Genomic DNA, 15,849 nt, shown 5'->3' with positions numbered 1-15,849 from the left:
AATTTCTCCCCTTCCCAGCTCCAAGGAGCACAGAATTCCCTCCTTTCCCTCCCTCTGGAAGAGCGGCTCAGTCTCCTTTTCCACCACTTCTATTTTTAAGCCTCCCAAGGCCAAGGCATAAAATCCCAGCTGGAAAACTGGGAGAGAAGGAGCCAAGCAGACTTTGGGCTCCAATTTAGGCAGGAAAAACCCTTTGGAAATTGATTCCAGCCCCGGAGCGACCGGGATGAGGGAACAGCTGCCACCACCCCAGCTCCGAGTGCATCCAGATGTGCCACCACCCCCCCTTCCCTCACACTTCCCACCCTCCCTGTGTTCCCAGAGCCAGAAAAAAACTGGGAATAGCCGTGCTGACAGGATGGATGGGCTGCTGCTGCTTCCCGGCCTCCGGAGAAGGGTTATTTTTGGGATTCGGGAATGTCCTGACGGCTCAGGGTTGTGATGTCACCGTCAGCTGATGGATTCAGGCTTCCAGGAGTTCAGGAGGCTGGATTGGAAAAGGCTTGGAGCAATCTGGGACCCAAGGAACGGGATGGGATTTCAGGTTCCCTCCCACCCAAGCCAGTCTGGGATTTTAGGATTCGTTTATTTTCCCAAACTTCCCTGCGAATGGTGCTGAATGATCCCTGGGAAACCAGCTTGGATCACATCCCCCTGTTCCCTCTGGGAGTGCCTGAAGTCCCTTCCAGGTCTGGAAATCTGCACCTGGGAGAGCTCTGACTTAGAATTCTGGAATGGTTTAGATGGGAAGGGACCTTAAATCCCATTGATCCCACCCCATCCATGGCAGGGACACCTCACAGTGTCCCAGGTGGATCCAGCCTGGCCTTGGGCACTGCCAGGGATCCAGGGGCAGCCACAGCAAATCTGGGAATCCCAGCCCAGGCAGGAATTCCTTCCCAAGATCCCAGCCCCATCTCCCCTTTCCCAGTGGGAGCCATTCCCTGTGTCCTGTGCAAATGGGATGGTGGGACAGGGAGAGGAAGGTGCTCCAGAGGGGCCTGAATTTAACACATTCCCAATGTCCAAGGCCTGGCAGTGGGAGAACAATTCCCTGGAGCAGGAGCAATAAAAGGTTACGAGCTCGGCCTTCCCACCTGGCCGGGAGAGATCCTTTGATGTCAATCCATGGATTTTCCATAAACTGTTATGGGAAAAACGGCTGCTGGATTTTGCTGTGGCTCTGTGGGATGCCGAAAAGCGGAGCTGTCCCAAATCCTGGCTGCTGGTGGGATCCTTGGAGCAGGAAAATGCTGGGTTTGGTCCATCAGACAACCACCTGATCCAAGGGATTGGTTTGGGAATGTGTTGGGAGCTGCTTGGAGCCGGTGAATGTGGCGGCTCCAAATCCCATCCCAACCCGGCCTTGGGCACTGCCAGGGATCCAGGGGCAGCCACAGCAAATCTGGGAATTGCAGCCCAGGCAGGAATTCCTTCCCAAGATCCCAGCCCAATCTCCCCTTTCCCAGTGGGAGCCATTCCCTGTGTCCTGTCCCTCCAGGCCTTGTCCCAAATTCCAGCTCTCCTGGAGCCCCTGCAGGGACTCTGAGCATTCCCTGGAATTTTCCTTTCTCCAGGGGAACATTCCCAGCTCTCCCAGCCTGGCTCCAGAATCCTGGAATGGTTTGGGTGGGAAGGGACTTTAAATCCCATCCCATCCCATTCCAAGGGCAGGGACACCTCCCACTATTCCAGGCTGCTCCAAGCCCCAGTGTCCAACCTGGCCTTGGACACTTCCAGGGATGTGACTTCCACAACTTCTCTGGGAATTTCATCCCAGCCCCTCACTCACCTCACAGTCAAGAATTCCTTCCTAAACGATGGACTTGGAACAGTTTTTGTTCATTCCATCCCATTTCTCCCAGTTTCTCCCCAGTGGCACCTTTGGAAGAAGGATTCCCATCCCTATTCCCAGTCAATCCATTCCAGGGAAATTAAAAACCACATTTCCCTGTACAAATCCTGGCTATTCCAATCCCAGAATTCTGGATTCTCCATTACCTCTGGCTGCTGGAGATGCCAATTTTTCTAAAAAAAGGCTTTTCCATGCCTGGGATGTCGGAGCAGGGAATCCATGTTTGATATTCCGATTTTTTTTCCATCTCGCATCCCGTCATCCTTTTTTTTTTTTTGGGGTTTTTTTTTTTCCTTTTTCAGCATCCATTGCTCAGCTTCCTGGATATAAAAATAAACAGCTGGAATCCAAGCCCATTCCCTAAAAGTGGCATTTAATGGACTCCAGAGCTCCAGCTGCTCTCCTGCACTTTAATGGGAAGCAGAACTCTTGGAATTAGCCAGCCTGGAATGTCTCGTCCACCCACTGGCACACCAGGACTGGAATTCCTGCTCCAGACCCTCTCCAGCCTCGGCCTCTCCTTGGCACAGGGAGGACTTGGACACAAAGGTTTGGGATTTTTCCATGGACCCAGAAGTTGTCCAAGGTGGAATTTTCCCAGTGGTGAGGAGACGATGGAAAATTGTCTGAACCATCGGAATTTGGGATTTGGTCCTCCACGATATTGTGGCTCCCCATTCCTGGAATTGTCCAAGGCTGGGTTGGAATGGACTTGGAGCATCCTGGATCAATGGGAGATATCCCTGCCCGTGGAATGGGATGAGCTTCAAGGTCCCTTCCCTGAACCATTCCATGATTCCATGATTCTTTGACTTGGGAAAATGAAGGATCATGGAAAAATTCCAACCTCGAGGGAAGGTCAAGGCCCAGTCCCACCTCAGCTGCTGCTCCCGCTGGAATAAAATCCAGGATGCATCCACAGCCTTCTCCTCTCTAATTTATCCCAATTTTTGGTTTTCCTTCTTGTCTGGGATTCATTCCTGGAATGGGTTAAACAAACCTGGGAATTCCAATCTCATCCTACACAGAGTGTCCCTTCTCCCAGATATCCCAGCTTTCTCTGTCTTTTTCCCAGCTTTTTTCTCTCTTCAATTCCCTCCCATCCAGTTTTGTGGGAAAGCTGGAATCTCCCAAAATTAAATCTTTGGGACTAATCCCTGCTTTGAGCTAATTCCTGGTTGGGATGGAGGTGGGAGAGGTAGGAAATAGGGAATGATCCTCTCCAGGTTAATTTTTCAGGATGGAGTTGAGAAATTAAAAAATAATTAATAATAAACTAATTTAATTAATTAATTAATTATAAATTAATTATTTATTAATTACATAAGTTCTTCAACAGCTCCAGGATTTCTTGAGCTCAGACCACGAGGGAGATGATCCCAGATATGCCCATCACCCACAAAATTTGGGATTTCTGGTATTCCTTAAAAAAACCTGAAGCTGGAATTGAAGGAAATTTCTATTATCCTATGGGAATAGGAGAATTTTTAGGGTTTTATTTTTAGGCATTTATCCTTGCAAAGGAAATAATGGAATTCCCAATCCCTGACAATTCAGACAACTGGATAACAGAAATAAAATCCAACCTGCCTTTGTGTTATTGTTCTGTTTGTTTTCCCTCTGATTGCATAATTCCCAAAAAAAACCCACAAAAATCCAAGAATTATTTGGAGGTGTCTGACTGATTTCTCCCAGTCCCTGGGCTGAAAAGAGGGATGAGCTCTTCCCTGCATTCCAGCACGGAGACCTCCAAACCTCTCCAATGACCTCCCTGTCCCTCTTGGAAGCTCCAAGGCCATTCCCACCCTTTGGAAGTGACTCATCCCAATTGTTCCCTGTTACCCAGAGAGGCAGACCATGAATCCAGGCTTTGTTTTCCAGACACGAATTTGCCAATGGATGATTCTTCTGTTTTCATTGGCAAAGAGGAGCTGTAAATCTCTGGCTTATCCTGGGATTTCTTTTCCCCACTTTTCCATATCCACCAAATCCTATTTGTGTTTATTGGCTAGGGACAGAAGCACAATCTTTGGAATCTGCTCCAAAGGGTGGAAAAAAACCAGGGATAAAGAGGCTTCTCCCTCCTCTGCCAGCCCCAGGAATTTCATCTTGTTAAAGCACCCCGGCTCCATGATTTTCATAAACACAGCAAATCTGGGAATTGCAGCCCAGGCAGGAATTCCTTCCCAAGATCCCAGCCCCATCTCCCCTTTCCCACTGGGAGCCATTCCCTGTGTCCTGTCCCTCCAGGCCTTGTCCCAAATTCCAGCTCCCCTGGAGCCCCTGCAGGGACTCTGAGCATTCCCTGGAATTTTCCATTTCTCTACAATCCCAGTTTTCCCATTCCCAGCCGCAGTTCCATCCTCACAATCAAAACACCAGGAACAGGGAAGTTTCAGAGCATTTCTTTGGGAATCACAGTGCTTTGGGCATTATTGCGGATAAGGCAGGCACGGGTGACCCAGAACAAATTCCAGCCAATTCCCTGGATAACCAGAAGCCACAGGGAATTCCTTCTACAGCTCCCACCTGGATTTGGAGGAGACACAGCCAGGCCCAGAGCTGGATGAGGCTGTTCAGGGAAAAAAAAATGGGATGGAGTTGGTTTTTCCAGATGCTCCAACCTGAATTTACCCACCGGAATCCCACAGGATCCTCTTGGCATGAAAACTGGACTGGGAGAACAGATTTCCTTCTGGAAATCCCTGTCTTTATGGAATTGGATACCCTGGATCCTTCTCTCCCAACCCTGCTGACCCACGTTTGCCAGGGTAATGCTGGGAATAAAATCAGATTTCCCACTGGAATTGTCTCTGGAGTGAATCCCAAACTTTCAAGCCCATCCCACTCCAGGCATTCCACAATCTCAGGTAGCCTTGGACATTCCCATGGATGATTTTGATTCCTTGTCCTTCTGGGATTGACAGCAGTATTCCTGATGGGATGGGGGATGAGCATCCCACGTTTTGGGCTCTTGGCTCCAAGATTTCGTGTTGGGATCATGGGAATTACACCAGGATGGGAAAACCCAGAATCCCTGCAAATCCAAGAGATATTGGACCTGAATTCCCACTGTGGATTTCAGTAGAGCACTCAGGGAATTCCAGATTCTCTGTGGCACAGCTGGATCCTGTTGGAAAAGCTTCTGGGACCAACATTCCCATAAAACCCAAATTCCCAATCCCAGCAAGGGCCAAACAGAAGCAACTTTTGTCCTCGGCTCCTCAGATCCTCTGGGATAATAAAACCTCTGGAAAATTGGAGCGAATCCTGGTGGTTTGATGGTGGCTATAAACGGGGATGGGGGTGGGAATGGGGTTGGGAGGCTTTTTAGGGAAAAACCGAAGGAAAACGAAGCATTTAACGACGGAAAATGAAACCTCCGGCCTGGGATGTGCAAATCCAGAACTGATTCCTCTGCTCCAACTTTTAGGAAAGGGCCATGGATCAGCCAAAGCTCAGCAGCAGGGACGGGGTTATAAACCCCTATAAATCCCTATAAATCCCTATAAATCCCTATAAATCCCAAAGCCGTGCGTTTTCCATGTGGAAAACATGGAGAAGGAGCTGCCCTGTGCAATCCGGGAGCTGTTCCGATGAGAATCCCTGGATTTAATCCCCCATGGATTACATCCCAATCCAACAAGGCAATTTAAAAGTTTTTCCTCTATTTTTTAAGCCCAGGCTTAAAATCCTGGGGCAGGAGATGCCATCAGAGATTTTTCCTGGGAAATTGATCCCTCGGGATCACTTTTCCTTGCTCCTTGGTTCGGAGCAGCCACAGCTCCAAGGAAAACATGGAATCAAGGATAAGTCTCATCCTGCTGAAGGGAGGATGGGAAGATCCAGAATCAGCAAAAGTGCTGGAGCAGTCGGATATTAATGGGATTTTTCTGGTGGAAAAATGGGAGAAGATTCCTCACGGGATGAGAATTTGAGGATTAACATCATCCCAGCACTGGGAAACCCTGGGAATCATGGAATTATGGAACCATCCAGGGTGGGAAAGGGCTCTGAGCTCAAGTCCAAACCTGCCAAAGTCACAAATCTCCAAGTGCCACATCCCACAGGATCATCCAGGGACAGGAGGAGGGAACAGCAAATGTGGGAATGTCCCAGCATTCCCATTGGATCCGTGGGAGGCTGAGCAGGTTGCAGATCATGGATTTGTTTGGAAAACAAATCCTGTCCCCGGTCAGGATTTTCCCTCCATTAACACCTGGCAGCAGTGAGTATGGGTTGGGAGGTTTTCCCTAAGAATCTTTGGGAATAGAAGGGAAAATGACGGATTTTAAAGGAAGATCAGCGAGGCTCAGCCTGGAGAAAAGGAGGATCAGGAATTTCCTTCCAGCTCTGCACAACTCCCTGAAATTTTGGAGTGAGATGGGAGTTGGGATCTCCTCCCAGGGAATAACAGGAAAATAGGGAACGGCCTCAGGTTGTCCCAGGAGAGGCTCAGGTTGGACACCAGCAGGAATTTCCTCATGGAAAGGGTGGCCAGGGATTGGAAGCGCCCAGGGAGGTTTGGGATTCCCATCCCTGGAGATTTCCAAGGAATTCCAGGATGTGGCACTCAGTGCCAAGGTGGGGATCGGGCAAAGCTCAGGCTCCATGATCCCAAAGGTCTTTTCCAACCTCAGTGATCCCAGAATTCTGCAAATACTGACACTAAAAAGACCAAGGATTCCCAAAAAAAATGGCTGGGAGACAGTGGGAGAGGAGGAAATCAAAGGCCAGCTGCTCCTGGGATTCCTCTCCCAGTTGGAATGGGAGACCTGTGGGATTGTGGAGCAGCTCCAAGGGAAAACCAGCTCCAGAATTCCGTGATGGAGTGCAAAGGCCTCAAAATCCAAGAGAAACTGGGATTTTGCAGAGCACCAACTCCAAATTCCAGGTTTTGCACCACAGCCTTTCCCACTCCTGTGATTTCAGCTTTGGGAATGCCATGTGTCATCCCAGGGATTCTGGTTTTCCAACACATTTTCCATAAGTTTACAATATAGAAATGGGATAATACAGGGAAAAGGGAAACTGAGGCTGGATCAGAGAGGAAGAAGTGCTCAGAATCCGTGGGATTTGCTCCGGCTGGCAGATCCCAAATCCTGCCCTGTGAGGATCCTCTGCACATTCCCAACTCACAGATGGAAAGATCCTTTCCCCTCTCCCTTCTCTGATTTCCACTGGAATTTGGGATTTACCAGCCAGAGCAGCAGGAAAACTCAAACAAAACAGAGAAGGCTGGAAAATCAGGAATATTTTGGTGGAGGCTTTGGTTAGGTGTTGCTTCCCAGGTGGAATTCCAAAGGGAAGCAGAGTCTTTGGCAGCAGCTGGAGGCCTGGATGAGGTTGTTCCTTCTCCGCTTCCAGAGGCAAAAATCTCTTCCCAAAATTCCCAGGCAGGCACAGGAGCAGCTTCAGTTGAAAGGTTTCACCAGTTTCATAGCAGCGTAGTTCTGGAAGGATGGAAAAACATGGGAATCACGGGGAAAAACGAGGGAATCACTGGAAGAATAAGGGAATCATTGAAAAAATAAGGGAATCCTTGGGAGAATATGGGAATCGTTGGAAAAATAAGGTAAATCATTGGGAAAATGAGGGAATTATTGGAAAAATAAGGGGATCGTTGGAGGAATGAGGGAATCATTGGAAGAATAAGGGAATGATTGGAAAACATGGGAATCATTGGGAAAATAAGGGAATTCTTGGAAAAATGAGGGAATCAGTGGAAGAATAAGGGAATTAGTGGAAGAATAAGGGAATGATTGGAAAAATAAGGGAATCATGGGAAGAATAAGGAAATCATTGGAAAAAATAAGGAAATCATTGTGAAAAAATAAGGGAATTCTTGGAAAAATGAGGGAATCACTGGGAAAATGAGGGAATCATTTGAAAAATGCAGGAATCATTGGGAAAATAAGGGAATAATTGTAAAAAATAAGGGAATCATTGGAAGAATTTAACAAGCACCAGAAGTCATTCCTGGATTTTGATTGCCCTTCCCAAAATTTTTTAAGATAAATTCCTACCTCTTCAAACCCTTGGAATTAATTTGGCCCCTCCCTCCAGCACCATCCCAGTGTTCAACCAGTGGGAAGAATTCCCAGTTTTCCCTAATTTTCTGGAGTCTCCTCCTATCCCCTGGATCCCGCTGCTCCTTCCCATCCTCTGGGATTCCCACAAATCTCATGGATTCACCTGGCCTTGTATCCCTACAGCTCCTTTTTCCATGATCCCACAAAATCTGAGACACCACCCATTCTGCCCCTTTGGAAAGGGGCCCTGGAGCATTCCCAAAGCCATGCCAGGGTTTTTCTGGAATGCAGAGCTTTCCAGCAGGAGGAGGCTCCTCCAGCCCTGCCCATCCTCACTTATTCCAATGACAAATCCAGTCAGAAACTTCATGGAGTTTTGCCAAAGGCAATCAAAGCTATCCCAGATTTTTTCCCTCTGAATCCCAGAAAACCTCGGGTCCTGTCCCAGTGCCAGCACTTTCTGTTGCCAAAGACACTCCAGGAATGACCTTTCCATGTTATTTTGGGATCTCCACCATTCCTGATATCATGGAATTGTTGAGGTTGGAAAAGAGCCCCAACCCTTGTTCATCATTATCCATGTCCTCAAATGCCACATCCAGATGTTTTTGGAATAATTCCATGGATGGGCATTCCACCACTGCTGGACTGGACACTCCTTTCCATGAGGGATCTTCCTTAATATCCAACCTAAAATTCCCTTGGAACAACTTGAGGCTGTTCCCTCTTGTCCTGTTGTTCGCTGGGAGCAGATCCCAAATCCCACTGACTCCAAACTTTCAGGGAATTGTGGAGAGCCCGAAGGTCCCCTCTGAGCCCACTTTTCTCTGGGATGAGCCCCTTTCCCAGCTCCCTCAGCTTTTCCTGGTTCTCCAGCCCCTTCCCAACTCCATTCCCACCCCTGAACCTCCATATTTTTCCCCATGAGGATCCCAAACCCAAACAAAATTCCCTTTTCAACCCACTGTGTTCCTCTCATGGAATTTTCCATCCCCCTGAGTCCATCACCCCTCGGACCTCAGCCAATCCCTGTCCTCCCCTCCCAGCTGCTCCGTACCGGGAAGGCGTAGACGAAGATTCCCAGGAAAAGCAGCAGGATGAAGAGGAGGATGGCCAGGATCAGCACCCACTTGTAGCGGCGCCACAGGATGAACTTCAGGGTCTTGTACGGGGACGTGAACCACAGGAAGGAGGTCTCGGGACGCCTGGAGACAAGGGAAGGGGAGGTCACCTTGGAATTTCATCCTCCTGGATCCCCAATCCCATCCCTATCAGTGGCCCAGACCAGCCTCAGATCCCACTGGATTCGTGGTCCAGAGCAGACTCCCGATCCCAATGGATTCATGATCCAGAACAACCTCTCAAATCCCATTGGATTCATGGTCCAGAGCAGTTTTCCAATCCCGCTGGATTCATGGTCCACAGACTCCCAATCCCACTGGACTGGTGATCCAGACCAGCCTCCCAATCCCACTGCTCTCAGCTCTTCCATCTTTCTGGATACATCCCATGAATGCCCTCATTGGTGGTCCAGACCAGCTTCCCAAATCCCATTGGATTCATGGTCCAGACCAATCTCCCAATCCCACTGGATTGGTGATCCAGACCAATTTCCCAGTCCCACTGGATTGGTGATCCAGACCAGACTCCCAATCCCACTGGATTCATGGTCCAGAGCAGTTTCCCAATCCCACTGGAATGTGTCAGCTCTTCATCCCTCATGGGATGTCCCATCAATGCTCACCTTGGTGGCCCAGACCACCAGAGCAGCCTCCCAAATCCCACTGGATTGGTGCTCCAGACCAGGCTCCCAAATTCTACTGGATTTGTGATCCAGGCCAGCCTCCAATCCCGCTGGATTCATGGTCCAGACCAACCTCCCAGTCCCAATGGATTGGTCATCCAGACCAGCCTCCCAATCCCACTGGATTGGTGTTCCATACCAATCCCACTGGACTGGTGTTCCAGATAACAATCCCAATTTCCCTGGGCTGTCTCCCCTCCTCCACCAGTTCCAAGTGGATCCTACTCAGGCAAAAACCCAGTTGAGCCCAGTTCCCTCCAGCTGGAAACCCAGAATTCCCATTTGGGCCTCGAGAATTCCATGCCCTGGTTGTTGCTTTTCCATCTGGGATGTTCTTACTTGGGATCCTCCAGCCTGGGATTCATGTTCGGCTCATCCCGTCCCATCCCGGCCGGACGCTCCTCGTGCTCCTGCTCCGCCACAATTTCCAAAGTCATCTCCAATTTGCCCTGCATGGGTTAAACAAAAACTGATTTATTATCCCAAAAAATGGGGGGAAAGGTGAGGAATGAATGTGGGATGGAAAACAGGGATTTGGGAGAGAAAATGTACTTTGAGCAGAACCAAACCACTCCCAGCAATGACCACGAGCATTCCAGGATTCCAGAGATCCCTAACCTGTCACTGGAGATATTCCAGGAAATCCCAGATCCCACCGACACCGTAATTTGAGCAACCACAGAATCCCAGGATCAATGAGGAAAAACCTCTGGAATCAAGCCCAACCTGAGACAGATCATCACTGAGTGCCACATCCTGTCCTTCCCAGTTCCCTGATTCCCAATTTCCCTAGAACCAGCTCAGGATTTTTTTGGTTGAATAACACAATTCCCTGCCTGGATTCCCTCAACTGCATGAAACAGTCACCAAAACCTGGAACAGGAGCCCAGACACCTAGGACAGCTGGAATTTTTTCCTGGTGTTTAAGACACAAAATTGTTGGGAATAGTCATGATATGGAATCAAATTTGGTGGCACACTCCAAAAACCACGGTGAAAATCCCACAAAACCTGATCATTCCTCTGCACGGTGCCGGAAAACTTCCAGCCAACCACAGATCCACAAAATCTCCCGCTGGAAACGGAATTTCCTGCCCTGGCTTGAACTGAATAAAGCTTTCAGGGAATTCTGGAACGGTTTGGATTGGGAAGGAATTTAAAGCCCATCCACTGCCACCTCATGCCACGGGCAGGGAAACATCCGCTATCCCAGGGTGCTCCAATCCTCATCCAACCCGGCCTCGGACACTTCCAGGGATGGGAATTGGAGCGAAGGATCCAAGGGAAAACAGGGAGAGGCCACTTTACCGCCAGGATCTTCTGCTGGTCCTGCTCGGCCACGCAGGGCCACCAGCCCTTGACGGTTTTCTGCTCAAAGAGGGACACGGAGCGGCCGGAGGACAGGGAATCGTCCACGAGATCCAAGGAACATTTTTCCGCCGTCTTGGCAGGCTTGGGCATCCTGTTGAGATCCATCTGGATGGATCCTGCAAGGAAAAGCATTCCAGGTGAGACTTCTCCGTTGGGACAATCCTTAAAGCATGGAATGTTCCCAGATTCCACAGAGTTTGAGGCGTCCCAACCATCCCAATCCAAACTCCCAATTTCCACCATCCCAGGTTGCTCCAAGCCCAGTCCAGCCTGGCCTTGGACACTTCCAAGGATTCAGCATCCACAGCTTCTCTGGACAGCCTGTGCCAGTGATGCTTTCCCTTTTTTGGGATGGATCCCAAAATTCCCAACTTACCCAAATAGTCATCGAAGGAGAACTTGTCGTTGTCCCAGATCTGGAGGATCAGCTGGGGTGGGATCTTGTTTTCCGTCTTGTCCAAGCTCCAGAAATGTTCCTAAAATCCCACCAGGAAAGAAACCACAGGGAAAGAGAAAGATTCATCAGGAGAATTGGGCAGAGCCTGGCTCCAGAAATCCTGGAATTCCTGGGGTGTCCTTCTCTGGATCTGCAGGATCACAGGCTCTGGAAAGCTCTTGGATAAGGATAATCAGTGGAAAACCCCAGATGCTTCTGGAAGGTGTCGGCAGCAATTTATGCCTTAATTTAATGATTTAAATTAATGTAATTAATTTTATTTAAATAAATTAATTTAATTTAATTTAGGAAAAGGGTCCATGGATCCCAAACAGGATCCTTAGGAGCGACAGGAATTCCCACAATTCCAATGAAGGCAACTCTCCAAGTTGAAGAGAACAACAAGCTTTGAGTGTTGGCGCTTCCAAACTTTGCCTTCATGGAAAAACATGGGATTGACACTTAAATCAGCACTTCCAGCAGGGAATTCCCAAAGATCCGTTCCCTTCCGGATCCACCATGGCTCTGATCTGCTCCAAGGTCTGTGGGACAATCAGAGACCGTCAAAGGCCAGTTCAGGCCACCCATGGCTCCTGAATTTATTCACGGAACATGGATACGGAAATGAAGATTCCACGGTATCCCAGGAATCTGCTGATATCACACCCAGGCAGATCCAAGCCCCAGTGTCCAACCTGGCCTTGGACATTCCCAGGGATCCAGGGGCAGCCACAGCAAATCTGGGAATTTCAGCCCAGCCAGGAATTCCTTCCCAAGATCCCAGCCCCATCTCCCCTTTCCCAGTGGGAGCCATTCCCTGTGTCCTGTCCCTCCAGGCCTTGTCCCAAATTCCAGCTCTCCTGGAGCCCCTGCAGGGACTCTGAGGATTCCCTTCTCCAGGTGAACATTCCCAAGTTATCCATAATTTCTGCATCCCAGAGTAAGGAATATCCACTGCCTGGGAAGTGGAATCCACGTCACCATTTCCACAGATGAAACCAGGAATTTTTTCCAACATGGATCCAACACCACTGTTGGAATGCCTGGGAGTTAGGTTAGGAATAAGAATCCCAGAATCCCTGAGGTTGGAAAAGCCCTCCAGGATCAGCGAGTCCAAGCTGTGCCCGATCCCCACCTCAGGATCCAGGAATTCCCTGGACAAGTCCAGGGATGGGGACTCCAAACCTCCCCAGGCACTTCCACCCTTTCCATGAAAAAATTCCACCTGGTGTCCAAAAAGAAATGTTGGGATAAAGGAGAAAGACAAAATCCCACCCCAAAGCTGAGGGATTGTTGGGATTGTTATTCCTGGCTCCAGAAAAGAGGAGGAAAATCCCAGTGGGATTCCTGACACCCCTCCGAGGGTGACCCGGTGGCAATTCCTCCTGGAAGTGTCAGAAATGACGGGATTTAATTAAAACCAGGAAACTCCAGCGTTATTCATCCATCGCTCCATAAATTCACCCCAAGACTCGGATTCATTATTTCATCCAATATTAAATTATTAAAAAAGGGGGGGGGGGAAAAACGGTCTCACATTCCATAGGAACATAAATATTCCAGCTGGGAGTCCGTGGGCACTCCAATCCCATTGGATTCATTTTAACAGATCCCTCTGGACTGTTCTGTTTCAATTTTGCTCCGTTCCCCGCCCGGATTTGGGAAAACGTGCCAGGAATTTTGCATTGGAGCATTTTATGGATACAATTGAGATATCGGATAATCCAGAAATCCCAAATGAAGTCCATGGAAAATTTCCTCTCTACCCTCTGCTGGCTGCAGTGGGCTGGGATAGATGGTTATCCAGGGGGATGTTTATCCAAGAGGATTTTTCCCAGCTTTTCCAGCCGTTTTAAATTAAAATTGTTCAAAATCGGGAAGAATTGATGTTGATTCTTCTCTTTCCCAGTAACGGGAAAGAAGGGATCCATATGGATTCATGGATAAAAAGCTGGGATGACCTTAAGAGGGGCTGGAAAATTCCCAGGTGATGGAAGATCCATCTCAAGCTCCTGTGGATTGTCCCTTCCAGGAGAAATCCAAGTGCCCATCTAAGCTTGTCTTGGAAAAGGGGGAAATACATGGTATTCCAGACTGGTTTGGATGGCAAGACCATCTCATTTCCCATCTGGAATATTCCCTGGAAAGAAAACTTCCACGAGCTCCATGTCCTCCAGGCGTTCATCCCAGTGAATTCCTGGCACAGAGGTTCATCCCATCATTCCCACATTCCATGGATGTGTCCGTGCTCCAGGCACATCCCACGCTCCCTTCTGGGCTGATGCAACTTCCCAAGGATTTGTTGGAATTTCTCATTGCCCCAGCCCATCCATGCACAGCCAAACTTGAGGAAAACCTCACACTTGGGATCATCTCCCACCTATCCCAAATGGATCCGCGTCCCTTGGGATAATGAAGCTGAAGGAAAGGTTGGATGGGATCTTGGGAAGGAATTCCAGGCTGGGAGGGTGGGGAGGGGCTGGGCTGGAATTCCCAGGGAAGCTGTAGCTGCCCCTGGATCCCTGGAAGTGCCCAAGGCCAGGTTGGATGGACTTGGATCCACCTGGGATCATGGGAAGTGTCTCTGGATGGGCTGTAAGGTCCTTCCCATTCCAAACCATTCCATGACTCCATGAAATTCCATGAATTCCATAGGTAAATGCATCAGACTTTGGGGTTCCACCTTCCCTCCTTCCCACTGCAGCATCCAAGGAAAAAAGGGAACAAAACCTTGGCTCTGCACCCTCTGCATCCCAATCCCTCAGAACAACATCCCAACATTCCAGGGATAACTCAGGTGGGGCTCGACCCTTTCCAGGTGGGAATTCCATGCTCCATCTCTCCAAATATTCCTCTTTTTTTAAATGGAAAAACACCATAAAATATAATTTTGGCAGAGACAAAACCTCCCTGCCCCGAGCCCTGTCAAGCTGAGGACACCCAGAGCTCCGCTGCAAAGGCAGGAAAAGGAAAAGGGAATTGGGAAGGGGGAATTCGATGCCGAGTGAAGTTTATGGTTCCCTTTCAAGGCAGCGTGAAATTCACTTCCATGATTAAATCAAACTCTGAACATTCCCTATAAAAACAACCCGGAGCGCGAAATTTATGTCCCGGCCTTGTCCAAGCCATGGGGAAAAAAAGGCTGGAATTATTGTTGGAGGGTTTGTTTTCCAAGCAAGGGGAGGCTCAGGGATATTTAATGGATTTTTGTGGATAAAGTAGCAGGAAAGGCAGGAAAAAAAAAAATGGGCTCTGATTCCCGGGAAAGTGTTGACAGGGCTGCATTTCTCCTGGATTGTGAAAGTGCCCCAGAATACAAAGGAGGAAACCTGATTTTTGGGAAGGAGAGGAAGTTTGCTCCCAAAAAATCCTGTTTCAGGTGCATCCTGCAGGAATTTGGGGGGCCCAGACATGCAGGAGACTCCTCTTGGGTGTCACAGAATCCCAGAGCTTGGAAAATCCACCAGGATCACCCAGTCCAAGCTGTGCCTGATCCCCACCTTGGCACTGAGGGCCACATCCAGGAATTCCTTGGACACCTCCAGGGATGAGGATTCCAAACCTCCCTGGGCACTTCCAATTCCTGACTGCCCTTTCCATGAGGAAATTCCTGATGGTGTCCAACCTGAGGCACAGCCTGAGGCCGTTCCCTCTTTTCCTGTCATTCCCTGAGATCAGATCCCAAATCCCACCTGGTTCCAGCATTCCAGGGAGTTGTGCAGAGCCACGAGGTCCCTCTGGATCCCCCTTTTCTCCCTTTCCCAGCTCTCAGGAATTCTCCAGTCTCTTCCCAGCTCTGTTCCCTTCCCTGGACACACTCCAGCCCCTCAGTGTCCATAAGAATCCCAGAGCTGGACACGGCACATTCATGGAGATGCCGCTGGCTCCAACATTCCACAAAAACCTTTTCCTGCCCTAAAGAACTTCCCAGGTCTGGATTTGGCAGCCACATCCAGCCGCTGCTGGAATTGGCACGGGAAGCTGAACATTCCAAAACCAATTCCATGAATTTCCCACCCTGCGGGATTTGGGAGCCGAGCTCCTCCCTGAGCAGGTGCCCGGGAAAACGGGATCCACATCCAAGTGACCTCGGATTGTCCTGGTTGTCCCACATCCCATCTGATAACAGGCTTAGACTGGGAATCCAAAATTTAAACTTCCCACTTGGGTTGGAATTTAGGGAAAATTCCTTCATGGAAAGGATTTTCCAGCCATGTGGAGGCTCACCCGGGAAATTATGGAATGCCCATGCCTGGAATGATCTAAAATCCCTCTGGAGGTGGCACTTGGGGATATGGTCAGTGGTGGCCTTGGCAGAGCTGGTGGTCTTAGAGGGCTTTTCCATCCTAAA

At 49.2% G+C, this 15,849-nt stretch overlaps 1 protein-coding gene across 9 annotated transcripts in view; it reads right to left on the bottom strand.

The window, feature by feature from the left end:
• Positions 1 to 4,244: 4,244 nt before the first annotated feature.
• Positions 4,245 to 15,849, bottom strand: part of DYSF (dysferlin) — a 76,254-nt gene continuing 64,649 nt past the window's right edge. For all 9 annotated transcript variants that reach the window (XM_056490423.1, XM_056490426.1, XM_056490432.1 and 6 more), the window contains 5 exons: positions 11,439 to 11,538; positions 11,000 to 11,178; positions 10,031 to 10,140; positions 8,945 to 9,092; positions 4,245 to 7,308 (listed from right to left, as the gene is read on the bottom strand). In XM_056490423.1, coding sequence (XP_056346398.1) covers positions 7,270 to 7,308; positions 8,945 to 9,092; positions 10,031 to 10,140; positions 11,000 to 11,178; positions 11,439 to 11,538 — 576 coding nt within the window. In that variant the 3' untranslated portion in view covers positions 4,245 to 7,269. The remainder of the gene's footprint in view (positions 7,309 to 8,944; positions 9,093 to 10,030; positions 10,141 to 10,999; positions 11,179 to 11,438; positions 11,539 to 15,849) is intronic.

The sequence above is a fragment of the Oenanthe melanoleuca genome, chromosome 4 (genome assembly GCF_029582105.1).
Source record: "Oenanthe melanoleuca isolate GR-GAL-2019-014 chromosome 4, OMel1.0, whole genome shotgun sequence".
NCBI lineage: Eukaryota > Metazoa > Chordata > Aves > Passeriformes > Muscicapidae > Oenanthe > Oenanthe melanoleuca.
Note: the sequence above shows the minus strand (reverse complement) of the source record. Positions and strands in the feature narration are given on the sequence as shown.